The following is a 27,570-nucleotide window of genomic DNA, read 5'->3' on the forward strand; positions in this document are numbered from 1 at the left end:
ATGCTGTACTTATCGTCCTCGTCTTCACTTTCCAATTTAGCATAAGAAAACTTTCTAAAGTCCACTGATTTCTTCTTCAACGGCATAATTTGTTTCCTGATTATATATGGAATGGTATGTAGCTCTGTAGCACTTGAGATGCCTTATATTTTGCTTGGGTCTGTAACAAGGTGGCACGTTGTTGTTTGTCTGCCCTACTAAAACAATCATTGATACAACTTGCAGAGTATCCTCTTTCCAAAAACCGTAGTTTCATTTCTTCAGATCTTTCTTTGAATGTATCAGCATCTGTGCACAATCATTTCTCAAGCGTAAAAACTGTCTGTAGGGTAAATTGCGTACCGGTGATTTGTTATGACAACTGTCATAAGATAGGAATTTATTCGTGTCTGTAGGTTTGCGATATATGTCTGTACGAAAGCCTGTGTCTGATCTCTGAATGAGAATGTCCAAAAAAGATTTTGTGTCAGTGTCACAATGCATTTTGAAACTGAGATTAGGATCTAAACTATTCAACCAGTCTTTAAATTCCAATAATTCATCATCGCTGCCTTTCCATACCAAAAACACATCGTCGATATATTTTTTCCATAACATGATTTTATCTTTCAACTTGTGGTCTGTTAAAAAAATACTCTCAAATTCCGCAACGTATAGATTGGCTATGGATGGGGCCATGGGGGAACACCCTTGATTGAATGAAAAAAAAGTTTTGGTTAGTGCAACAGTAGCTAATTCGATAATAAATTGATTCGGTATCTGTGAATGAATGTTGTTTGTATGGATAATTCTCTCTACAATCTGGACTGCCATATCTTGCGGTATATGTTTGTGTATAGTGAATCTACATCTAAAGTGACCATTATGATGTCTACATTTTCTATTGATAATTCCATGAGTATGGTAATCATGTGGGCTTGTTTTAATTTTATTATTTATTTATGTGTGTTTATTGATTTTTTAACTTTGTATATATTTGTTCCTAGTTGCCCCTGAGGCAGCTCTCGACCAAAGAGCGAAACTCGGCCAGAGTTGGGCAAATTTCAATAAAGGGCTTTTTTACATACACCGATCTTCACTTCTTTACTGCTATACAGCCAACTGGATTGGCTTCCGATTTGTTTTCTGGGTCCTTCATTGTATTAAATACATTACTGCTTGTAGTAATAATTAAAGTGGATGTCTTTTATTTCATTTGCAGCTCTGAACATAAAGCTGAACTCTCGCTTCTAGCAGCTGTTTCCTTAGGCATGATCTTTATGATAGTTCAGAGGAGATGCTCTCTGATATCGAAATTAGCGATGGCATTTGGGCTCCTGGGAGTCTACAGTTACCGGGCAGCCATAGGAAATGTGATATTTCCATGGCAACAAGAGAATCAAGCTATTTCAAAGTAAGTTCTTTATTAGTTACTACTTTTATATTTCTTTTAGCACTGTAGGTACTGGATTTTTTTGCTTCCCCCCCCCCCCCTCTTTTTTTGTCTTATTTCCTTTACCTTCCCAGTGGTCTCTGCCACTTCCTCATCTCTGAACAGCATGCCTGAGCAAATCTAAGAACCCGTACCAGCCCCAAGTTCTCAAAGGGTAGCCCCTCCTAGGTAACCCAGCTTTGCTCTGTGGAAAACAGGGTCTGCCACAGTAGCAGCGGTCATCTTTTTCCTTTTCTAGGCCTAAGCGCACTGCCTCTACAACGCTTCCAGGCCTGACTGCAGAGCACAGTGCTATGCCCAGAAGCCCAAAGCCAGCCATGGTTTTTGTGCTCTCTAATGATTATATAATCCTTAAGAGATTTTAGATAAATAATAGTAAAACCCATACACACTTAACACAGAGCTGTAATGCTCTGTGCAAAAACCTGATTGTGGGAGTATTGCTTTGTGTGTCAGGTTGTTGATGATTATTTTGACTTTATGCTGTTTCAGTTTTTAGAACTTCAAGGATCCAGAGATGGTGTATTTAATTCAAAGAAGACACTGAGGGGCGGATTTTAAAAAGGTTACGCGCATATATATTTATCGCGCGTAACCCTTAAAAACCCCTCCTGGCACTTGCGTATGTCCCAGGGCTTGAAAAAATGGGCGGGGTGTAGGCGTGGCCAGAGGCCTCGCCACTGCTGCTGGGCCCTAGAGAGCAGCATTCAGACTCCACTAAACCATGTACCAGTGGGAGGCCAATTGTGCCACTTCAGCCACATCTGGCACTCAGTCACCACAGACCAGTGGGTTCTCACCATAATAACTCAAGGTTATCATCTCAACTTTCTTGCCGTTCCACCGGACTCCCCACTTCGACTGACGTGGAGAACATCAGACCATTCACCGCTCCTGGAACAGGAGATTTCCCTCCTTCTCCAGTCCAGAGCGATAGAACCAGTGCCCTACTCCCAACAGGGCCTTGGATTCTATTCTCGGTATTTTCTAATCCCAAAAAAGTCAGGTGGCGTACGCCCGATACTAGATCTTCGGGCCTTAAACAGTTCCTCCAAAGAGAAAAGTTCAAGATGGTGACCTTGGGTTCCCTCCTCCCCCTTCTACAAAGGGGAGACTGGCTCTGCTCTCTAGACCTCCAGGACTCTTACACACATATTGCAATAACTCCGTCTCATCGGAGATTCCTGGGATTTCTCATAGGCCCAAAGCACTACCAATATCGAGTACTACCATTCGGCCTAGCCTCTGCTCCTGTTCAATGCGCAGATTTGTGCGCGCAACCCAGAGCGCAGATTTGTGCGCTCCGGGTTGCGCGCACAATCTACGCCCAAGCGTAGGTTACAAAATCTGACCCTTAGGGGTAGATTTTAATACATACGCGCGAGCATCCATGTGCGCGCGCGCTACCCAGCATGCACACATGGATGCCTGATTTTATAACATGCGAGCACAGGTGCGCGCATGTTATAAAATCATGGGTCGGCGCATGCATGGGGGGGTGCACAATTGTGCACCCTGTGTGCACCAACGCCGGTGGCCTTCACCCGTTCCCAACCCCCTACCCTAACCTACCTTCCCCTTCCTCTAACCAACCCGCCCCTATCCCTAATCTAGGCCCCCCCCCCCAAAAAATTTTTTACCTGCTGCAGGGCCAGCCTCTGGCCCTGCCCGTCCCCACCCCCTCCCCGCCCCTTTCTCAAAGCCCCGGGTCTTAGACACGTCCTAGGGCTTTATGCGCGTCGCTGGGCCTTTCTAAAATAGGTATACCAATTTTTCATCCCTCCAAGGACCCTGGGGGTGCTGGAGATGATCCCTATGATACCTGGACTGATGATTCATCCCAGGATACCGATGACTTGCCATTGCATGGCTTGCTATCGCCACCATTCTCCGCCAGAGGACTTGTCCTTCATTAATTTTGTGAAGGAAATGGCTGAAGTGGTGCCTTTTCAACTTCAGACAGAACAAGATGATAGACATCAGATGAGGGAGCTTCTTCAATTTTTAGATGCTCCTAAAGAACTAACATTTATTCCCATCCATGATGTCCTCCTGGATCTTCTCAAAAGGAATTCGGAACAACCTGATTCTGTGGCACCAGTCAGTCAAAAAGCTGACACTACATACCTAGTCCAGTCAACTTCTGGTTTCCAGAAGTCCCAATTGGACCACCATTCAGTGGTGGTTGAGTCAGCCCAAAAGAAAGCCTGAAGAGCCAAGCCTCATTCTTCCTATCCTCCAGGAAAGGAACAAAAATTCCTGGATGCTATAGGTCGTCGTATCTTTCAAGGGGCTATGCTTATATCCCGCATCGCCTCTTATCAACTTTATATGACCCAGTACAACAGGGTTCTCTTTAAACAAATACAGGACTCAACAGTCTCCAGACCAATTACACGCCCTAGCTCAAAAGGGTTTAGAAGCGGGCAAGCATGAGATAAGATCTGCCTATGATGTTTTTGACACCGCTTCCAGGGTCTCAGCAACAGCCATTTCTGCAAGGCGATGGGCCTGGCTAAAGTCGTCCGACCTACAGCCTGAGGTCCAGGATAAACTATCTGATTTGCCTTGCACTGGAGATAATCTTTTTGGTGAGCAAATACAAAAGACAGTGGCGCAACTCAAGGATCACCATGAGACTCTTTGCCAACCCTCCTTGCTACCTTCTGAATATCCTGCTAAACAAACATTCAGAAAGGAGCCCAAGAAATCCTTTTACCGGCAAAGGAAATCTTATCCTCCTCCGTCCAAAGGTCGCTCTACTAAGCCTTATCAGAAAGGCCAGTCCAGGCAACCTCGCAGGCAAAAGCCGCAAACAACTTCTCATCCAGGTCCAGCATCTGGTTTTTGACTTTTTCCTAGAGAGCAGCATTCAGACTCCACTAAACCATGTACCAGTGGGAGGCCAATTGTGCCACTTCAGCCACATCTGGCACTCAGTCACCACAGACCAGTGGGTTCTCACCATAATAACTCAAGGTTATCATCTCAACTTTCTTGCCGTTCCACCGGACTCCCCACTTCGACTGACGTGGAGAACATCAGACCATTCACCGCTCCTGGAACAGGAGATTTCCCTCCTCCTCCAGTCCAGAGCGATAGAACCAGTGCCCTACTCCCAACAGGGCCTTGGATTCTATTCTCGGTATTTTCTAATCCCAAAAAAGTCAGGTGGCGTACGCCCGATACTAGATCTTCGGGCCTTAAACAAGTTCCTCCAAAGAGAAAAGTTCAAGATGGTGACCTTGGGTTCCCTCCTCCCCCTTCTACAAAGGGGAGACTGGCTCTGCTCTCTAGACCTCCAGGACTCTTACACACATATTGCAATAACTCCGTCTCATCAGAGATTCCTGGGATTTCTCGTAGGCCCAAAGCACTACCAATATCGAGTACTACCATTCGGCCTAGCCTCTGCTCCTGTTCAATGCTGCTCCCTCAAGGGGAGGAGCTAGCAATTTGTAATACTCCATAGGCGGAGTTAATGATCTCTGGTGGGTTGGCTTCCCACAGTGTGGCAATCTGTATAATACCGCTTTAGTAGTGTAAGGGATGAACACTTAAGGTAAATTGGTGAATCCCTGGGCCGATGGCAGATGACAGCGCCCCCAGGAGGATATCCTGAGAGGGACCACCGGCTAGGCTGGAGTATGGAGACAAACACAGATAGTTCTTTATTAGACAGGAAGTAGAACCACCAGAGGTGGCAGTAGTGAGCTGATGTGCCCGGCAGGGCTGAAGTCCCTCAGATACTGGAATTGCGATCTCAGGGTTGCTGAGCTGTAGAGAGAGACTATAGGTAGTGAGTAGACAGGGTATGCTGGATACATAACCAGTAGTAGATGATACACTCACAATTGTAGATATCTGTAATGGCTTCTATGTAACAGAGAGTCTTCAGTATATTCAGGAACAGGAGCCGTAGGTGAGTACTGGTTCCTATATGCAGTCTGGAATGAGAACTCACAATATCTATGTATGAGATGGCTTCTGGAATAGAAGAGCGTCTTTGGAGGGTTTTAGGAACATAGGCCCTCGTGGAGCGAGTACCGGTTCCTATCTGCAATCTATAATAGTAATTCACCAGATATAGGTATATGATAGCTTCTGATAGAGAAGAGAGTTGAGAAGGGATTTAGGAACAAGGGCCCTCATGGAGCGAATACCGGTTCCTATCTGCAGTCTGCAATAATGATTCACGATCTCCATACCTGTGATAACGTCTTAGACAGAAGGGAGTCTTCGGAGATTAGGAACATAGGCCCTCGTGGAGCGAGTACCAATTCCTATCTGTAATAGAACTCACAGTGTTCACGTCTGCGATCGCTTCCAGGTAGTAAGGAGTCTTCTGAGCATTCAGGGACGTAGGCCCTCGAGGAGCGAGTACCGGATCCAGTCTTAGCAATCTGAAATCAAGAAGAGAGAGCGGGTACCCCAGGTAAGTTTGTGGAGGCAACGCAGCGGAGAACAGGCATGAACGCAACAGCTCCATGAGTCTTCACCAAGTGCCTCATTGTAGTAGCAGCATTCCTCAGAACTTAAGGTGTCCACGTCTACCCCTATCTCGACGATTGGTTGATCAGGGCTCCCACACAGCAAGCTGTTTTGACGTCCCTACGTCTCACCTTGCACACCCTGATCTCTCTGGGGTTTCTCATCAATTTTCCAAAGTCCAGCTTGGTCCCATCGCAAACCCTGTCGTTCATAGGAGCAGACTTGGACACCTTGAAGGCAAAGGCATTTCTTCCTCGAGAACGAGCTCTCATCATCTCCTCTCTTGCCCATCAGCTCCAGTCTCGACAGCACTCCACTGCACGTCACGTTCTGGTCTTGCTAGGACACATGGCGTCCTCAGTACACGTCACACCCATGGCTCGTCTCGCCATGAGGATCCTACAGTGGACTCTAAGGTCACAGTAGATTCAGTCATCTCAACCACTATCAGAGGTTGTCTGCATAATCAACCCACTTAGTCAGTCTCTAGCTTGGTGGAGAAATCAGGCCAATCTCCTTCAAGGCCTGCCTTTTCAAGCTCCAGACCCTCAAGTAACCCTTACAACAGATGCCTCCAACATTGGTTGGGGAGCACACGTTGCCAATTTACAAACTCAAGGGTCTACGAGCTACGAGCAATCAGATATGCTCTCAGAGTATTTCAGGATCGCCTCTCCAACCAGGTCATCCTGATTCAAACGGACAACCAGGTGGCCATGCGGTACATCAACAAACAAGGAGGAACAGGCTCCTGCCTCCTGTGTCAGGAGGCTGCGCAGATATGGGCAGAGGCCCTCTCCCACTTGATGTACCTCAGGGCCACCTACTTCCCAGGAGTGGACAATGTGTTGGCAGACAAGCTGAGTCGCACCTTTCGACCACACGAGTGGGCTCTCAACCCCACAGTAGTGGACTCGATATTCCAACATTGGGGTTACCCTCACATAGACCTCTTTGTGTCACCTCAGAACCGCAAAGTAGAGAACTATTGCTCTCTCACTCGCAGCCAACACTCACAGCCAAGAGATGCGTTCTCCCTCTCATAGGCCACCGGTCTCCTCAATGCATTCCCTCCACTTCCACTTCTCTCGAAGACTCTTGTGAAGCTACGTCAGGACAGGGGAAGCATGATCCTGATCGCACCTCACTGGCCACTTCAAGTGTGGTTTCCGATTCTTCAGGACCTCTCCATTCGCAGGCACATTCCCCTGGGGAAGGACCCGCTTCTGATCACGCAGAACAACGGGTGCCTACGCCACCCTAATCTTCAGGCCTTATCCCTGACGGCCTGGATGTTGAAAGGTTAATCCTGCAGCCTCTCAACCTTTCGGAGCCAGTTTCCCATGTCCTGATTGCTTCACGGAAGCCTTCCACGAGAAAATCTTTTCTCACAGAACAAGCAGGATGGTAGTCCTCACATATGGGTGACATCACAGGATGGAGCCCAATCACGGAACACTTTTGTCAAAGTTTCTAGAACATGCCCAGCATGGCACTAACCCTGCAGCCAGCAGGGGTCCCCCTTCAGTCTTCTTTTTTCCGCACAGCAGTAGCCACGCAGTTAAGGAGCTCCACAGAGATTCCTGACAGGAATTTTCCTCACAGAATTACTACAATGTTTCTTACCCCACAGGGGTCCTTCCTTCAATTTTTTCAAGGCGCGGTACTCCAGTAAGTTTTCTACCCGTTTCGGGTGATTCCCATCGAGTTTGGCCCTCGCGGCCTACTGGCCGTCGACCATACCGCGGCTCAAATTTTTTCATGGCCATGGCGTCGGGGTTCAGTCGGTGCCCGGACCGCAGTCGCACCATGTCCATAACAGACCCTCATAAGGTCTGTGTAATGTGTCTTGGATGTGAGCACGATGTCCTGACCTGCACCAAATGTGCCCTAATGACACCAAAAGGTCGCAAGGCCAGAATGGAGAAGATGGAACTTCTCTTCTGTGCTCAAACCCTGACGCCATCTATTGCATCGACGTCGTCAGAACCGGCACCATCAACTTCACGCCAGTATCGACCACCGACCGGTGACCGTCCGGCATCGACGACTTCTCGGCCTTCAACCACCTCTACTCCCCCTCAGGACCGAGGGAATCGTAGAGAGAAACATCGCCACAGACATCAGAAGTCTCGGACCATCGAGGGAGCGAAATCATCGACCTCGCCATCATCTGAGCAGCTCTCGAAGAAACCCCGTCCAGAAAAGGCACCGACCTTTTCAGCGACCGGATCACCTAGGCAACCCTCACCCGAAAGGGGATTGGGAGCCGCGACTCCGCCTTTAACGGTGGTCCCTCCGGCTATGCCTCTGCCTCCTTCTTCTATTCCGGAGCCGGGGCTGGTTGCTTCAGGATTCCGAGAAGAACTGGACCGGCTGGTTCAGGAGGCCATCGACAAGGCGATGCATAGACTCCAAGTTCCTCCAGCACCGACACCGGTACCGATTGTGGAGCCGACCACTGACCCGATTCCGGCAGTGTTGGCACCACTGCTCTCGAGGATGGAAGCGCTCATTGCCGCTTTTCCACCATTGGATCCCGGATCACAGATGGCTCTGGTGCCCTCTCCGCTTACCTTGTCATCGGGAGGAGAAACACCATTCCGCATCCCCCCATCGGGAGTCCTACCGATGCCGATGCGTCCGTCAGCACCACCGATCCATTCATCGATGCCCTCGATGCCTGCACCGGTGCCTTCAATGCCTTCATCGGTGCCTCCAATTATTCCTTCGATTCCTTCGGAGCCTAGACCAGGACCTTCAGGGATTCCACCGTCCCGTCCCCCTCGGGCTCCTAGAGAGGCAGGTGCTGATCCCTACGACACCTGGACTGATAATTCTTCACCAGACACCGATGACCTGCCTTCACCACCTTTTCCTACTGAAAGCAGAAAGCGTTCTCCTCCAGAGTCCCTTTCCTTCATAAATTTTGTGAAGGAGATGTCTTAATTGGTTCTCTTCCAATTATAGACCGAACAAGATGACAGGCATCAAGTGATGGAGCTATTGCAATTCCTGGATGCTCCCAAGGAAATAACCTCCATCCCTATTCACCAAGTTTTTCTAGATCTCCTCAAAAAGAACTGGGAACACCCTGGCTCTGTTGCTCCAGTCAACAGGAAGGCTGACACCACTTATTTGGTACAGTCAGCCCCAGGTTTTCAAAAAATTCAATTGGATCACCAATCTGTGGTGGTAGAATCTGCCCAAAAGAGGGCAAAAAGATCAAAACCCCACACTTCTTTTCCCCCAGGCAAGGAGCAAAGATTTCTAGATGCCATTGGTCACCGGGTCTTCCAGGGCTCAATGCTCATCTCCCAAATCACCTCTTATCAGCTCTACATGACCCAATACTCAGGGTCTTATTTAAGCAGATACAAGACTTGACAGACTCCCTGCCTCAGCAATTTCAAGATCAGCTCCAAACCCTAGTAAACAGGGGTTTTGAGGCGGGCAAGCATGAAATAAGATCATCTTATGATATCTTTGACACTGCTACCAGGGTATCTGCAGCCGCTATCTCGGCAAGGTGATGGGCCTGGCTCAAGTCTTCGGACCTTCGCCCTGAAGTGCAGGACAGATTATCCGACCTGCCCTGTGTAGGAGACAATCTGTTCGGCGAGCAGATTCAACGAACGGTGGCGGAACTCAAGGACCATCATGAGACCCTGAGACAGCTCTCTCTGATGCCTTCTGAGTACTCTTCAAAACAGCCTTTCCAAAAAGACACTAAGAAGTCCTACCCACCACCGGCTAGAACTCGCTCTACGAGACCATGTCAAAAAACCCAGTCTCGTCAAATACGAAAAAAAAAGCCGAAAGCAGCTCCTCAGCTGGGCCCTACTTCCAGTTTTTGACTCCTGCATAGAGAGCAGCAGACAGCTTCCACTGCCTCACATACCAGTGGGAGGTCGATTGTGCCATTTCAACAACAGGTGGCACTCAATCACCTCAGACCAGTGGGTCCTAGCGATAATCACTCAAGGTTATCATCTCAACTTTCTCTCCATCCCACCGGACTCCCCACCTCTACCGACGTGGAGAACATCCGATCACTCCATCCTTCTGGAACAGGGGGTCTCCCTCCTTCTCCAGTCCCAGGCATTAGAACCAGTACCCTACTCTCAGCATGGCCTAGGGTTCTATTCCCAGTACTTCCTAATCCCCCAAAAATCGGGAGGTGTTCATCCAATTCTGGATCTACGTGCCCTCAACAAGTACCTTCATCGAGAAAAGTTCAAAATGATAACCTTGGGTTCTCTTCTTCCTCTTCTACAAAGAGGAGACTGGCTCTGCTCTCTAGACCTCCAGGACGCATACAGTCATATTGCGATAACTCCATCTCATCGCAAATACCTGAGATTTCCGGTAGGCCCCAAGCACTATCAGTACCGAGTGCTTCCATTCTGCACCACAAGTCTTCACAAAATGTCTCATAGTAGTTGCAGCCTTTCTCAGGACTCAAGGTGTTCACGTCTACCCCTATATAGACTATTGGTTGATCAGGGCTCCCACTCAGCAAACTGCTCTGTTGTCCCTACATCTTACCTTACACACTCTGATTTCCCTAGGATTTCTCGTCAACTATGACAAATCCTACTTATTCCCATCTCAAACCTTATCATTCATAGGGGCAGACTTGGACACCTTGCAGGCAAAAGCTTTTCTACCTCGACTCTCGTCTCTCTCGCACACCAGCTGCAGTCTCAGCGCTACACGACTGCACGCCGCTTTCTCATCCTACTGGGACACATGGCGTCCTCAGTTCAGGTCACCCCAATGGCCCACCTAACAGTGAGAGTCATGCAGTGGACTCTAAGGTCACAATGGTCTCAATGCATTCAGTCCCTGTCGACCATTGTCCACATCACCGACTCACTCCGTCAGTCTCTCGCCTGGTGGAAAAATCAGATCAATCTCCTCCAAGGCTTGCCCTTCCAGGCTCCAGACCCTCAAATAACTCTCACCACCGATGCTTCCAACCTCGGCTGGGGAGCCCACGTGGACAATCTGCAGACACAAGGAACTTGGTCTCCAGAGGAAACCAAACACCAAATCAATTTCTTGGAGCTTCGAGCAATCAGATATGCTCTCAGAGTATTTCAGGATCGCCTCTCCAACCAAGTCATCCTGATTCAGACGGACAACCAGGAGGCCATGTGGTACATCAACAAACAGGGAGGCACGGGCTCCTACCTCCTGTGTCAGGAAGCTGCTCAGATATGGGAGGAGGCCGTCTCCCACTTGATGTACCTCAGGGCCACCTACTTGCCGGGAGTGGGCAATGTGTTGGCAGACAAGCTAAGTCTCACCTTTCAAACGCACGAGTGGTCTCTCGACCCCTCAATAGCAGACTTGATCTTCCAACAATGGGGTTACCCTCAAATAAACCTCTTTGCATCACCTTGAAACCGCGAAGTAGAGAACATAAGAACATAAGAAAATGCCATACTGGGTCAGACCAAGGGTCCATCAAGCCCAGCATCCTGTTTCCAACAGTGGCCAATCCAGGCCATAAGAACCTGGCAAGTACCCAAAAACTAAGTCTATTCCATGTTGCCATTGCTAATGGCAGTGGCTATTCTCTAAGTGAACTTAATAGCAGGTAATGGACTTCTCCTCCAAGAACTTATCCAATCCTTTTTTAAACACAGCTATACTAACTGCACTAACCACATCCTCTGGCAACAAATTCCAGAGTTTAATTGTGCGTTGAGTAAAAAAGAACTTTCTCCGATTAGTTTTAAATGTGCCCCATGCTAACTTCATGGAGTGCCCCCTAGTCTTTCTACTATCCGAAAGAGTAAATAACCGATTCACATCTACCCGTTCTAGTCCTCTCATGATTTTAAACACCTCTATCATATCCCCCCTCAGTCGTCGCTTCTCCAAGCTGAAAAGTCCTAACCTCTTTAGTCTTTCCTCATAGGGGAGTTGTTCCATTCCCCTTATCATTTTGGTAGCCCTTCTCTGTACTTTCTCCATCGCAATTATATCTTTTTTGAGATGCGGCGACCAGAATTGTACACAGTATTCAAGGTGCGGTCTCACCATGGAGCGATACAGAGGCATTATGACACTTTCCGTTTTATTCACCATTCCCTTTCTAATAATTCCCAACATTTTGTTTGCTTTTTTGACTGCCGCAGCACACTGAACCGACGATTTCAATGTGGCACCTAGCTCTCTTTCTTGGGTTGTAGCACCTAATATGGAACCCAACATTGTGTAATTATAGCATGGGGTTTTTTCCCTATATGCATCACCTTGCACTTATCCACATTAAATTTCATCTGCCATTTGGATGCCCAATTTTCCAGTCTCACAAGGTCTTCCTGCAATTTATCACAATCTGCTTGTGATTTAACTACTCTGAACAATTTTGTGTCATCTGCAAATTTGATTATCTTACTCGTCGTATTTCTTTCCAGATCATTTATAAATGTATTGAAAAGTAAGGGTCGCAATACAATACCTCTGCTCTCTCACTTGCAGCCAACACTATCAGCCAAGAGATGCGTTCTCCCTCTCATGGGCAACCGGTCTCCTATATGCATTCCCTCAACTTCCACTTCTTTCAAAGACTCTCATGAAGTTACGTCAGAATAAGGGAACCATGATCCTGATAGCACCTCACTGGCCACGCCAAGTGTGGTTTCCAATACTTCAGGATCTCTACATTCGTAGGCACATTCCCTTGGGAAAGGACCTGCTTCTGATCACTCAAAACGACGGGTGCCTACGCCACCCCAATCTTCAAGCCGTGTCCCTGATGGCCTGGATGTTGAAAGGTTAATCCTTCAGCCACTTAACCTTTCTGAATCAGTATCCTGTGTCCGGAGTGCTTCACGGAAGCCTTCCACGAGAAAATCCTACCTTTACAAATGGAACAGGTTTCAGTCATGGTGCTCTTCTCAATCCCTTGACCCCTTTACCTGTCCAATCATGAAGTTTCTGGATTATCTCTGGTACTTGTCGGAGTCAGATCTAAAAACTTCCTCCATCAGAATGCATGTTAGTGCGGTGGCCACCTTCCATAAAGGTGTCGGGGATGTTCCCATATCAGTACAACCCCTTGTGACACGTTTTCTGAAGGGCTTGCTTCACCTCAAGCCTCCACTGCGTCCTCCGGCCCCTTCTTGGGACCTCAACCTGGTTTTGGGTCGGCTCATGAAACCATCATTCGAGCCTCTCCAATCCTGTGAACTTCGCTATCTCACATGGAAAGTGATCTTCCTTTTGGCAATCACTTCGGCTCGCAGAGTTAGTGAGTTACAGGCCCTAGTTACCTATCCGCCTTACACTAAACTTATGCAGGACCGGGCAGTACTCCGCACTCACCCTAAATTCTTACCTAAGGTAGTTTCGGAGTTTCATCTCAATCAAGCCATTATACTACCTACCTTTTTTCCCAGGCCCCATTCCAATCCAGGAGAGCAGGCTCTGCATACCCTTGCCTGTAAACGGGCTCTAGCGTTCTACCTAGACCGTACAGCTGCCCACAGGAAAAGCACTCAATTGTTTGTCTCTTTCCATTCCATTAAATTGGGGCAGCCTGTGAGTAAGCAGACTCTCTCCTCCTGGTTAGTGGACTGCATATCCTTTTGCTATCAGCAAGCAGGCATTCCACTTCAGGACCGTGTTAAAGCACACTCTGTGAGGGCCATTGCAACTTCAGTAGCACACCTACGCTCGGTGCCGCTTCCTGACATTTGCAGGGCTGCCACCTGGAGTTCTCTCCATACCTTTACTGCCCACTATTGCTTGGACAAGGCCGGAAGACAAGATTCCATCTTCGGCCAATCTATCCCGCGTAACCTATTCACAACTTGACGTACCAACACCCTTCCGCCTGCCTGGTAGGGTTCAGGATGCCCTCGGTCAAACCTCACCTGGGTACATTTGGTGCATACTCTGACATCCTCAGCTCGGTACTCACCCATATTTGAGGACTACCATCCTGCTTGTCCTGTGAGAAAGCAAATGTTGCTTACCTGTAACAAGTGTTCTCACAGGACAGCAGGATGTTAGTCCTCACGAAACCCGCCCGCCACCCCGCGGTGTTGGGTTCGTTACTTTTCTTATTTTATTTTTCGGCACTTCCTGTAGCTTTTAAACAAGACTGAAGGGGGACCCCCTGCTAACTGCAGGGTTAGTGCCATGCTGGGCATGCCCAGTAGGTGCCAGTCAAAGTTCTAGAAACTTTGACAAAAGTGTTCCGTGATTGGGCTCCAACCTGTGATGTCACCCATATGTGAGGACTAACATCCTGCTGTCCTGTGAGAACACCTGTTACAGGTAAGCAACATTTGCTATCTTTACAAATGGAACAGGTTTAAGTCATGGTGTCCTTCTCAGTCCCTTGATCCCTTTACCTGTTCCACCACAAAGTTTCTAGACTATCTCTGTCTCTTGTCAGAATCAGGGCTAAAAACTTCCTCCATCAGAATGCATGTCAGTGCGGTGGCTGCCTTCCATAAAGGTGTCGGGGATGTTCCTATTTCGGTACAACCCCTCGTAACACGTTTTCTGAAAGGCTTGCTTCACCTCAAGCCTCCACTGCGTCCTCCGGACCCTTCTTGGGACCTCAATCTGGTTTTGGGTCGGCTCATGAAACCACCTTTCGAGCCTCTCCAATCCTGTTATCTTCGCTTTCTCACATCAAAAGTGTTATTCCTTTTGGCAATAATATCTGCTCACAGAGTTAGTGAGTTACAGGCCCTAGTTACCTATCCGTCTTACACTAAACTTCTGCAGGACCGGACGATACTCCGCACTCACCCTAAGTTCTTGCCTAAGGTAGTATCAGAGTTTCACCTTAATCAATCCATCATACTACCCACCTTCTTTCCCAGGCCCCATTCCAATCCAGGAGAGCAGGCTTTGCATACCCTCGACTGCAAACGGGCTCTAGCATTCTATCTAGACCGTACAGCTGCCCACAGGCAAAGTACTCAATTGTTTGTTTCCGTTGCTTCCATTAGATTGGGTCAATCTGTGGGTAAGCAGACTCTCTCCTCCTGGTTAGCAGACTGCATTTCTTTTTTTTTTTTTTTTTTTAAATTTTTTATTTCTGAATTTTCAATACAAATAAAGTATTTGTTTACAATAGAATAGAAACTTGATTAGTCATTAAAGATAACATTCTTACAAAGCATATAAACCATAAAGTTATTCCATAATGGCTAAACTATAACTATAACATGATAATGTTTCACCTCCAGGAATGGTGGTTCCACAGCGGCCATACCGTATCCTAGAGGCCAGATTCCTCATAATAGACACTGAGATTTAAGACATGTTCCAACTTGCATTGTACTTGTTCCTAAGCGGATGGCAGCATCCGATTCTGTATAGACTTCAGAAAAGTCAATGAGGCTTCGATGCTGAAGGCTAACCCTATGCCTCACATGGATGAACTGGGGACGGCCCAGTTTATCTCCATACTCGGCCTTATGAAAAGTTATTGGCAGGTCCCGTTTACACTGGTAGTGAACAAGAAAAACGTTTTCTCTACACTGGAAGGACACTTCCAGTTCACAGTTGGACTTCATGGTGCTCCAGCTACATTCCAATGCTTGGTTGACCACCTACTGCACCCATATCAGGGTTATGCCATGGCCTATCTGGTTGATTTTTCTCATATGTAGTGGTGCCTGGGAAGCACACTTAAGACGGCTACAAGCAGCACTTACTAGCCTACAGAAGGCTGGGCTAACGGCCAATCCCAAGAAGTTCATGCTAGGGATTCAGGAAGTACAATACCTGAGATACTCCCTTGGAAAAGGGAAGGTCCACCCTTAAGCGCAGAAGGTAGAAGTAATTACCTGGATGCCAGTCCCTCAAACAAAGACTAAGAAGAGAACCTTTTTAGGTCTCATCAAATATTACCGAAGGTTCATACTGAACTTTGCAGAAAAAGCCCTCACCCATCTGCTATAAAAGAATGCCACACAAAAGGTCATATGGTCCCTGGAGACAGAAGAGGCCTTCCAGAGTTTAAAGAAGGCCTTGTGCTCAAAGCCAACCATGAAGAGCCTGGACCATCTGGACCATGAAGAGCCTGGATTTCACCAAGCTCTTCATGGTCCAGATGGATGCCTCGGATGTGGTCTTATGAGCAGTCTTAACCTAAGAGGAAGACAGCCAGGAACATCCAGTGGTCTTCATTAGCCAGAAGCTAATGCCAAGGGAGAAAAATTAGTCAATATTTGAGAAAGAAGCTTTAGTGGTCAAGTGGGCACTAGAGTCTTTCCAATATTACCTGCTGGGTCACCAATTCAGCTTAGTAACAGTCCATCAAAGCCTTGCTTGGATTGCCTGAAATAAGGAGTTGAATGGTAGGGTCATGAGGTGGTTCTTGGCTCTCCAACCTTTAACTTTTAAGCTGCGGCACAAAGCTGGAAAGATAAATGCTAATGCTTATTTCCCCTCCAGGGAAGTGTCTCTAGTGCAGAATTGTTGAGCTGGGGGGGAGGGGGGTGATGGAGTGTACAGAAGGTAGACTCAGAACATCTTAAAGGACCGTCTCCACAAAACAAAAATTGCCCCTTGTTCAAATATGAAACCAAATATAAAAAATACAGGGTAATCATGTGACCTGTGTAGATCTCCTGTGTCAATGACCAAGCAATGTAGTCTATGGGGTTTCAGCAAGCTGGTAGTCAATGTTTGCCTAATAAAATAGCTAACGCCGATCATCTCAATCATTAACCCCAGATTTTGTTAATATTTTCAAAAGCTCAGTGTAAATATCATTTTCTCTATGTGCTTATATGTCAATGATGCAAACCAAATTTTCTTTGTCAAGATGTGAGGTTTTTGGCCCGATGTCAACCACCATGTTCAGATAAGTTTATGGAATGTATGCTCCCTTGATGCAGGTTTTTAATGAAACACCGGCTGGTGTCGGGAATCTTAGGTTTTGTGCCTTTACTTGATGTTTGTTGTTCTGTCAGAGTTTGTGGCTATATTGCAAGTTGTTTTGGGTGTTTTTGAAAAAAATTTGACCAAATTGAATCACTGACATTTGTATAAGCACATATAGAAAATATTTACAGTGAGCTTTTCAAAATATTAAAATCTGGTATTAATGAATATCTGATCCATTTTAAGATAGAAACATAGAAATGATGGCAGAAAAGAACCAAAATGGTCCATCCAGTCTGCCCAGCAAGCTTCTTGTGGTAGTATCTGCCCCGCTGTGCAGGTTACCCCATGTTTCTCTTAAGGGTAGCAACTGCTGCTCCGTGCAGTTATCCCCAAGCCTTATGATAACCCATAAAAATTTACTGCAAGCAACATTTTTACTGGGTGATGAGCCTTTTTGAAAATTCAGACGGTGCTGCTTGTCATGCTTTACATTATGAACTTGGCTGTAGAAGCAGTCCTGTATGTTTTCCCTTATGTCTGTGCAACAGTTCCCCTGACCGTAAAAGTCGGTGCCCTCATTAGTTGCTGTCTGAATCCAGTTCCCCTTTTCTCCTTGCATTTGAAGCAGAGAGCAATGTTGGAGTTGCTTCAAAGGTATCGGGGCTTATTGATAAGGGTAGAAACAGCCGCACCAGCAAGTTACCCCCATGTTTAGTAGTTCCCCAGACCGTAAAAGTCTGGCCATCTTTTGTTTGCTGTCTGAAACCAAATCCCCCTTTCCCCTTGCCATTGTAGCAGAGAAGAATGTTGGAGTTGCATCAATAGTCTCAAGGCTTATTGGTTGAGAGTAGTAACTGTCACACCAGCAAGTTACTCCTATGCACTCTTTTCTTTGTTTCCATCCTCTAGCCTGTAAGGATCCACAGTGTTAATCTCATGCCCCTTTGGATTCTTTCAGTGTTTTCGTCTTCTCCTCCAGAAGGGCATTCCAGTTAACCATCACCCTCTCCGTGAAGAAATATTTTCTGTCGTTGGTTGTTAGATGTCCTCCCTGGAATTTCATATCGGGACCCCTAGTTCAGCTGATTTCTTTTCAGTTGATCCTGGTCCCAGGGCATTTCCCTTAGCAGGGGATAACTAGCCAGGCCCAAGAGGGAACAGAGAGGCCCTTGATCAGAGAAGAAGTAGGAATTATAGCAAGATTGTGTATGAATAATTGCTACATTTTACACTTCTGTTGAGGTAAGCAGATGTTTTTGTTGCAATTAATAAAAAGTCTGCAACTACATCCGGAGTCCAGACTCTCTATCCTCTGTCTTCCCCAAGCCACGGCCACTCTCAAAGTCTTACAGGAAGTTTGTGTTCTTAGTCACTATCACTTTGGCTAGAAGAGTCAGTGAACTTCAAGCATTAGTCTTGTACTCTCCTTTCATCTTTCACAACAGAGTGGTGCTCCACCCATCCTAAGTTTCTATTTAAGGTGGTTTCTTCTTTTTACATCAATCAAGTTTTTGTTTTGCCCATGTTTTTTTCCAAGACCACAGGTGCCAAAAGGAGAAAAAGCCCTACGATCACTCTACTGCAAAAGGGCAGTAGTCTGTTACCTGAAGAAAATTCAACCACATCATCAGGCCTCTCCTATGATCCCAACAGAATGGGTGTAGCAATTGCCAAACACACTTTGTCCAACTGGCTTGCAGAGTGCATTGCTCATTGTTATGTGCTGTCTGGCCTTCAGATTACATACTCTATCAAGCTCATCAAGTAAGCACCATGGCTACTTCAGTTGCTCACCTAAGAGCAGTCTCCTGTGAAGACATCTGCAAAGATGTCTGTACACACCTTCATGAAAGGATAATCTCTCAAGAAGTGATGGTAACTTTGGACAAGCAGTTTTGCACAGCCAGTTCTAGTAGTCCACAGGGGAGCTGAGATGCTTATACACTAAGTGCTCCAATTCCAGCCTTCAGCTTGGGATTCCCCACGTGTCATGGCTAATTGAGCACTGCTTGTCGATGGAGAAAATGTTTGCAATACCGTAAGCGGTGTTCTCCATAGACTTAAGGATGAATTAGCATGCTCCCTGGAGTGTCAGCTCCCTAACTAAAGCTAAGCTTTACAATGGCTCATGAGGCAGCACTCGCATACTCAGTAGTAAAAATACTGAATTACAGAAATGGGTCCGTTTGGCATTGTCGGATGACATCACCTCATGTGCCATAGTTAATTCATTATCCTGTCTACAGAGAATCCTGTTTATGGTAAGCAAACTCGCTATTCATGCTTGGGATACAAGGTTATCCCAAATAGTAAGGTGCCAGTGGCAGTGTCTAAAAGGACAACATAATATAATTAAAAATCTCTTCTTGCACAAAAGTTCAACTGGAATACAAAATTGTCCCACAAAACTTATTGAGAGTTAAACTCTTTCTGCTCATTTTCCCAAGTGTAAGTTCTTATGAAATGAGACTTTGCAACTATCTTGTCTAATGTTGTGTACATAAAATTATACAGTGCAAGCTCTTTTATTGGCTGCTATAACAATTGTACATGTTTAAAACTATTGTAATCAAATATGAATAATTTTGTCTAATGTATTTTTCATCTTTTGCTTTTCTTTTTTAGGGGGATTATTGAAGCTCGCTTTGTTTATATTTTCGTTCTTGGCATTCTTTTCATTGGCATCAAGGACTTATTTAAATTGCAAGTCTTCGCTACAGATTCCAAGACAAAGTGTAGTGGTTTGTGGGAAGTATATAGTGGGCTGGTTCTATTAACAGCCCTATTGTTTCGACCTCATAACCTTCCAGTTTTGGTATTTTGTCTGCTAATCCAGACTATAATGATGACATATATCTGGAACCTATTGAAATATGATGCTGCTCAGATCACTATAATGCATTATTGGTTTGGACAAGCCTTTTTCTATTTTCAGGTAAGTTACAATGGTGTCTGTGTCAGAAGAATAATTATGTAACTAATCTTCTAGGAGTGTTGTTTTAATTGTGTCACTGGAATTTTTTAAATTTTATTTTAAGGACAGTTGTGAGCTAATTCTATTTTTACTTTGAGAGCAGCAGATGGTACCATAGCTTAAAAATAGTCATGAATCTCAAATCTGTGCCAGCACAATTTATTCTATGTAAGATTCGCCTGATAGAGGACAGCATTACTTTCATTTTTCTAATAAAATAGAGGGAAAGAGACCATTAATTTTTAGTCTGATGGAGAGCTATTCAAGCTTTTCAATGTAAGGTTCTTCTGGAGCCACAGGATGCTTCACAACTCAAATTTAAATTGGGCTAGATCACTGCATCTCAATTTTGATTGTGGTCAGTTTTGTGTTTCTTTCTCTACTGTGGACAAAGAGAATGTTTTAGTTTGGTTTTCCTGTTCATAAAGGGTATGCAGAGTAATAGCGCTAAGTAAAATCTTAAAGGTGAATTTTCAAAGAGATGGGCTTATAAACACACGAAAATAGTATATACACGTGTATATGCTATTTATAATCCTCAAAATACACATGTAAGTAAGGGTACAGTACATGAGTAAATTTGCTTTCTTAGCATTCAGACAGGTTAATACACATCAGTGGGTTATGCACCTCTAGCAGCAGATGGAGATGGAGCAAAGCTGACGTCATGGTGTGTGTGTGTGTGTGTGTATATATATATATATATATAGTAACCCAATTATTAGGCAATATTGTACTTCTTATTGTGCCTATTAAATCCTATCACTGACAAACACTCCCTTTGGAGTGGAGTAAAAGCACAATTATTGTTATTTTTGTTATTTTTCAAATACCTCTTTTATTCAGTCTTTGTGAAAAATTACATACAACAAGTAGCATATATCTTGAAACTCTTATAAAATCCTCATATTACATCAATACATCATTGCATCATTAAAATCGACACTCATTCATACTCATCCATATCTCTCTTCTCCATACATACTCACACTCTGACAAAAATTGTTTTTAAACCTTTCAAGCACCTTATTTTGTTTTTTCACAGTTGTTCAAAGTTACCAATTAATATAATTACACTCTCAGCACAAATTACATGGTACCAACAATTCTAATTGTAATTTTAATTTTAACTGTTCCCAACCGGGCCCTAGTTTCGCCTTCCTGCTTCTTCAGGGGAATCTCTAACCATTGAATCACAAATAATCTTTTTCACCCGACAATCATAAATTCTTTGCCGGTTTACAAAAGGTACCGGTGATCTTCATTAAATCTCCAACTATGTGTTGCGCTTAACCAATTTCTGCATTTTAATCATCTGTATTAAAAAAACAAATCATATTAAAAATCTCTTATAATTTATATTGCATAATCAATATTGCTTATTTAGACTACTGTTCTGAATGTATTCCAAAAATATTTATTAACTGTGATTGATGTACCTCCACAAAATATTACCTGTAAACTGCTTCTATATACCGCTCTCTATTCTGCTCCCGATATTTGTCACTCTAATAATATCTCATATTGCTTGTCCTAGACTGAATATACATAAATCAAAAATACTTATTAACCTCACTTTCCATATTACACTTCATTTTGAGGAAACTCTATTGGTCCCTCATCCCCACCGAACTCCACATTCAAATACTCTCCCCACTATCATTCTTTCTCATCCTTCTTACCTGCAAAAGACAATCACTCAAACTTTCAACTCTCCTCCTTGCTTCAGTTGTAGAACTAAAAAGTCATGGGATAGGAGGCAATGTCCTTTCGTGGATTACAAACTGGTTAAAAGACAGGAAACAGAGAGTAGGATTAAATGGTCAATTTTCTCAGTGGAAAAGGGTAAAGAGTGGAGTGCCTCAGGGATCTGTATTTGGACTAGTGCATTTCAGTATATTTATAAATGATCTGGAAAGGAATACGACAAGCGAGGTTATCAAATTTGTGGATGATACAAAATTATTCAGAGGAGTTAAATCACAAGCGGATTGTGATACATTACAGGAAGTCCTTTCAAGACTGGAAGATTGGGCATCCAAATGGCAGATGAGATTTAATGTGGACAAGTGCAAGGTGTTGTATATAGGCATAAATAACCCTTGCTGTAGTTACACGATGTTAGGTTCCATATTAGGAACTACCACCCAGGAAAAAGATCTAGGCATCATAGTGGATAATACTTTGAAATCGTCAGCTCAGTGTGCTGCAGCAGTCAAAAAGCAAACAGAAAGTTAGGATTTATTAGGAAGGGAATGGTTAATAAAACAGAAAATGTCATTATGCCTCTGTTTCGCTCCATGGTGAGACCGCACCTTGAGTATTCTGTACAGTTCTGGTCGCCACATCTCAAAAAAGATATTGTTGCATTGCAGAAGGTACAGAGAAGGGCAACCAAAATGATAAAGGGGATGGAATGGCTCCCCTGTGAGGAAAAGCTAAAGAGGTTAGGGCTGTTCAGCTTGAAGAAGAGACAGCTGAAGGGAGATATGATAGAGGTCTATAAAATCATGAGAGGTCTAGAATGGGTAAATGGGAATTGGTTATTTATTCTTTCAGGTAATAGAAGCACTAGGGGGCTTGACATGAAGTTAGCAAGTAGCACATTTAAAACTAGTCGGAGAAAATTCTTTTCAACTCATCACACAACTAAACTCTGGAATTTGTTGCCAGAGGATGTGGGTAGGGCAGTTACTGTAGCTGGGTTTAAAAAAGATTCGGATAGGTTTTTGGAGAAGTCCTTTAACTGCTATTAATAAAGTTGACTTAGTGGCTAATTTTGAAAGGAACATGCGTGCGCCCATAAACGCGCTTATCGGCACACAAGCAGAGATACGCTGCAATTTTATATCATGCGCGCAAGTATGCATGTATCATTTAAAACCCCCCTGCCATGCATATTTGTGTGCATAATCTTTAGAGGTGGCTCGAGTAAATGACCCACGCATATTTTTGCTAGGGTTTTAGCGGGTTCTTCACGCATATGCAAGCGGATTTTAAAACATTCTTGTGCGAGGGAAAAAACTATTTTTCCAATTAGTCCTTCAGTTTGTCCAGTTGATATTGAAATCTTCAAGACTCCTCTGGTCTTTATCCTGTAAACCCCTCACTTGATCCCAAACATACACGCTGTGCTAAAAACCCTTAAACTTGAGATCAGGTGTTGGCTGTGTTCCTCGCTAAAAAATGAGCTAAGTATTTTTTGATACAAGAAAGGAAAGCATTTTATTTACAACAAAAAAACCCACAAAAATTATTTTACTTTATTTAACACAATTCCTATGATGAAAGTGTTTCCTCGCAGTGTTTCCTGCTGTTAAGGTGCAAGGTTTGAGGAATTGTGTTTTGGCTTTGGTGCTGTTGTTTTGTCAACATTATTGAAGAGTTACAGTGTGCCTTGAGTGTGTGTTGTGAGTAGCTGAAGCAGAGAAGGCACTGCAGGCCCAGACCACTGAGCATGAGGTGGGAAGAAAGCAATATCAGAGCCAGTAGTCTGGCACCAGGGGAGAATCCAACTTGAGTCAGTTCTGGTTCAAGAATGGCTTAAGTGGCCTAGTCACCGCACGCTATGACTGCAAATTCCCTCTTCTACCCCCCTACCACTTCTGGGATGCTACCCTCCCACAGCACTAGGTCAGAAAGCCAAGACCCCTTTCAAAGCCAGGTAGGCCACATGGCCGCCAAGAGGTGGGGGAAGGCATGGATAGAGGACCAGAAGCTTGTAAAAAAAAATGCTGCAAGAACCCTCTCCCTCCGCACCATTTCTAAACCCCCACAATGTTGCTACTATTCACACCTCCCTCATCCCCACCATCAAACACTATCCCCTAGCATACCATCTCCCTTTCCCCAAACTCCCAATAAAGCACCATAGAAACCTCCTTCCCATCATGACCACTCCCCTCATACAATTAATAGGCCTTTCCACCTTCCTAATCCTCCTCCTAAATGCCCAATCTATTTCCCAAAAAACCGCCTTAATCTATGACATACTCACAGATGACAAACCAGACATACTAGCCATCACTGAAACATAGCTGAAGGAAACAGACACCGCCCTCATCAATCAACTTCCAATTGACACCTATGATATCTTCTCCATCCCCAGACCCAAAAAAAAAGGAGGCGGCCTCCTAGCAGCAAAAAAGGCTATAAAACTCTCACACAAACCCATCCCTTCTCCTCACAAACTAGAAATCAGTATATTCACCACTCCAAACCTTCAAGTCTGCTTAGCTTATGCCCCCCCAGGACTCCTCGAAAAGAACCCCTCCCTCATAACCGAATACATCTCCAAACACATCAACTGTCATTCACCCGCTATCATTCTAGGAGACTTCAACCTCCATGTTGATGCCTCTCCCAAATCTCCATCCTGTGACGCCATACTAACTGCACTGGATGCGCTAGGATTCAAACAACTTATATCTAACCCCACTCACCAAGCAGGTCATACCCTTGACCTCATTTTCACTAATTCCGAAATCCAATCTAGCATTCCTACACTCTCCCCCATCCCCTGGTCCGATCACTACCGCATTGACATCACCTGTACGATAAATAACACTACTACAATCCAACAAAAAGACCATTCACTTTAGGCGTAACTGCAACCAAGAAGAGCTTATAGCTGCTCTCACCACCGAACTGAACAAAATTGACCTCACTAATGCTGAAACTGCGCTTAACTCCTGGAGCCAATGTACTGACTCCATCGCTTATAAACTCTGCCCCATGCAATCTCGTGTGACTGACCCGGCAAAATCCAAAAAACAACCGTGGTACACTTCTGAGTTAAAAGCCATGAAGCACAACCTCAGAAAATTAGAAAGAAGCTGGAGAAAAAACCCCACTCCTACACAGTTAACCACCTTCAAATCTTTCCTACACACATACAGAACAACTATTGAAAAAACAAAAAGAGACTTCTACTCACGTAAAATCCACCACCTCCAATTTAACCCTCATGCCCTCTTTGAATTAGTAAACAGTTTAACTAAATCCTCCCCTAATTTCGCACCCTCAGACATAGATAATCAAGACAAATGCGACAACCTGGCCAATTATTTCCACAAGAAAATTGTCAACATTATGTCCCATTTCCCCTCCACTCAGGTACCTACCAATGTCATCGTCGACCATACCTACACAAGCCTACCCTCCTTCGATACCACCTCCACTTTGGAAGTCAACTCGATCATAAAGAAAATGAAACCTTGCTCACACCCATTTGACACCCTCCCCACAAAGTCACTACTCTCTATCCCAGACACTATTGCCAAGCCAATTTCCAATATTATCAACAGATCTATCACACTTGGCACTGTTCCCAAAAATCTCAAACATGCCATCATCAAACCTACCTTGAAAAAACCCACACTTGATCCTTCCGATCTCACTAACTATCACCCCATTTCAAACCTTCCCCTATTAACCAAAATATTAGAAAAGTCTGTCAATCGTCAACTAACTGAATACCTTGATGAAAATAATATTCTTTCGCAGTCCCAATATGGCTTCCGGCGACATCACAGCACTGAGACATTACTTGTCTCCCTGTCTGACTACATCCTTAAAAACCTTGACAAAGGTCTCTCCCATATTCTGATTCTTCTTGACATTTCCTCAGCTTTCGATACAGTCAACCACAAAATACTAATAGAACGCCTTACTGACATTGGCATCAAAGAAACAGCTCTCCAATGGTTTCAATCCTACCTACAGGACAGACAGTAAAGTGTCCAAATAGGTAGCCACACCTCTAAACCGATCCCCCTTACACAAGGTGTGCCTCAAGGCTCCTCTCTCTCTTCTACTCTGTTTAATATCTATCTCCTTCCCCCCTGTAACCTTCTATCTAAACTTGGCCTCCCGCACTTCATCTATGCTGATGATATGCAAATTCTTATACCTGTTCATGACACTCTTCTCAAAGCCACTGAGATCTGGAACTCCACCTTACCTATCATTAATTCTCTCTTGATAAACAACTTCCTCGCACTTAACACTGCTAAACAGAGCTTCTCCACATTGCTCCACAAAACTTTCCCCCACCCATTCCATCAAACACCTTCCCTTCCTACACTGCCTCCAACCAACAGGTGCGTAGCCTTGGCATTACCATTAATATCCATTTTTCCCTCAAAAAATTCATTAATAATACAATCAAATCCTGCTACTTTAAACTTAATTTACTTAAAAAACTGAAAACCCTCTTACACCTCAATGATTTCTGCACTATACTACAGGCCTTCATCCTATCTAAAATCAACTACTGAAATGCTCTCCTCCTTGGACTACCCAAAAACACGCTGCAACCGCTTCAACTTCTCCGATGTAGTATTTTGTTGTTTTCTAGGTGTTCATTAAGCTGTATCAGTGCCGCTTTCTCTGTCAGCTTGGCAGATAGTGGAAGGTTTGAGATAGGACGGTAATTATTCAGATCATCTGGATCTAGGTTCTTCTTCTTCAATATTGGTTTGATTGTTGCAGTTTTTAATTTGATTGGTAGCTCACCTTCTTCGAGTGATTTGTTTATAATTGCTGCTATGGTTGGGGCAATGATGTGCGCCATTTCCTTTAGCTCTCGTGTTGGGATTGTGTCTAGATCATGTCGAGCTGGGTTAATTTTTCTTAGCATTTTTTCGGTTTCAGTGTTTGATATTGGTTCGAAATTCAACCATGGTGTTATAGTTATTGTAGATATTTTGTCATCTGTGAACGATGATTTGTTGATGGTGCCAGTTATTTTGCTTATTTTGTTCTTAAAGAATATGGCTAGGTCTTGGCTTAAATTTTTTGTCTCGGTTAAGGGGGTGTTGTTATTATTTACATCTATGAGGTTTCTTACGATGTTGAACAGGGACTTGGAGTTATTTGTGGAGTTTTTTATCTTCTGACTGTAGTCGCGTTTGGTGTTCAGAATCATTTTTTTATAGGCTGCGAGATGCGTTCGGTATCTTTGCAGGGTTGCAGGGCATTTGGATTTTTGCCATTCCTTTTCCAGTTTCCTAAGGTTGGATTTCATTGTTTTAAGTTGAGAGTTGAACCAAGGGTTGTTTTTTCTCTGTTTTTCTTTATCTGTTTCGATTTCTCAGGGTTTATGTTATTAGCGGTTAGTTCTGTAAGATGAAACCAGGATTGAATAGTGTTATATTGGAGAGGTCTAGATTTGCTAGTTGTTTTCCGAGCTTCTGTTGGAGAAGGTTAGGTTGGAAGGGAGGTCGGTATTTGAATGATAGTGGTTCATTTGTATTTGTGATGATGTTGGTTTTTACTTGTGTTCTGCATTGTAAGAGGTAGTGGTCCGACCAAGGGACTGGACTGGATGATATTGATGTGTCTGAGAAATAGTGATTAGTGAAGATCAGGTCCAGTGTGTGACCCGCTTTATGAGTGGGGATGTTAACGTGTTGGTTCAGGTTTAGGCTGGATAGCATGTCAAGCATGGTTTGGCAGTTTTGTGATCTAGGGTGGGCATCTGTGTGAAGATTGAAGTCGCTGAGTATGATCATAGTTTTTTTCATGCTGATGTTTGTTATTAAGAATTCTAGGAGTGGGGAGATATCGTTATCTAGAAGTTTAGGAGGGCAGTAAATTAGGCATAATTGTAGGTTTTCTGTGTCGAATAGGGCGATTTCATATTTCTTTGGGAGGTTGTGAGGGATCATTTTCATTGAGAGATGCTTTTTTATGATCAGGAGTAGGCCTCCTCCTCTGCGAGTCTCGCGAGGGATTGAAAATATGTTGTAAGCATTGTTGGTTAGATGGTTCGCTAGTACTTGATCTGTATTTTTAATTT

The 27,570-nt window shown here is 44.5% G+C and overlaps 1 protein-coding gene across 3 annotated transcripts in view; it reads left to right on the top strand.

Moving 5' to 3' along the window:
- Window positions 1-27,570, top strand: part of PIGG (phosphatidylinositol glycan anchor biosynthesis class G) — a 504,708-nt gene that overhangs the window by 331,186 nt on the left and 145,952 nt on the right. For all 3 annotated transcript variants that reach the window (XM_029601816.1, XM_029601823.1, XM_029601831.1), the window contains exons 10-11: window positions 1,202-1,393; window positions 19,421-19,730. In XM_029601816.1, coding sequence (XP_029457676.1) covers window positions 1,202-1,393; window positions 19,421-19,730 — 502 coding nt within the window. The remainder of the gene's footprint in view (window positions 1-1,201; window positions 1,394-19,420; window positions 19,731-27,570) is intronic.

Source organism: Rhinatrema bivittatum, chromosome 1 (genome assembly GCF_901001135.1).
Source record: "Rhinatrema bivittatum chromosome 1, aRhiBiv1.1, whole genome shotgun sequence".
NCBI lineage: Eukaryota > Metazoa > Chordata > Amphibia > Gymnophiona > Rhinatrematidae > Rhinatrema > Rhinatrema bivittatum.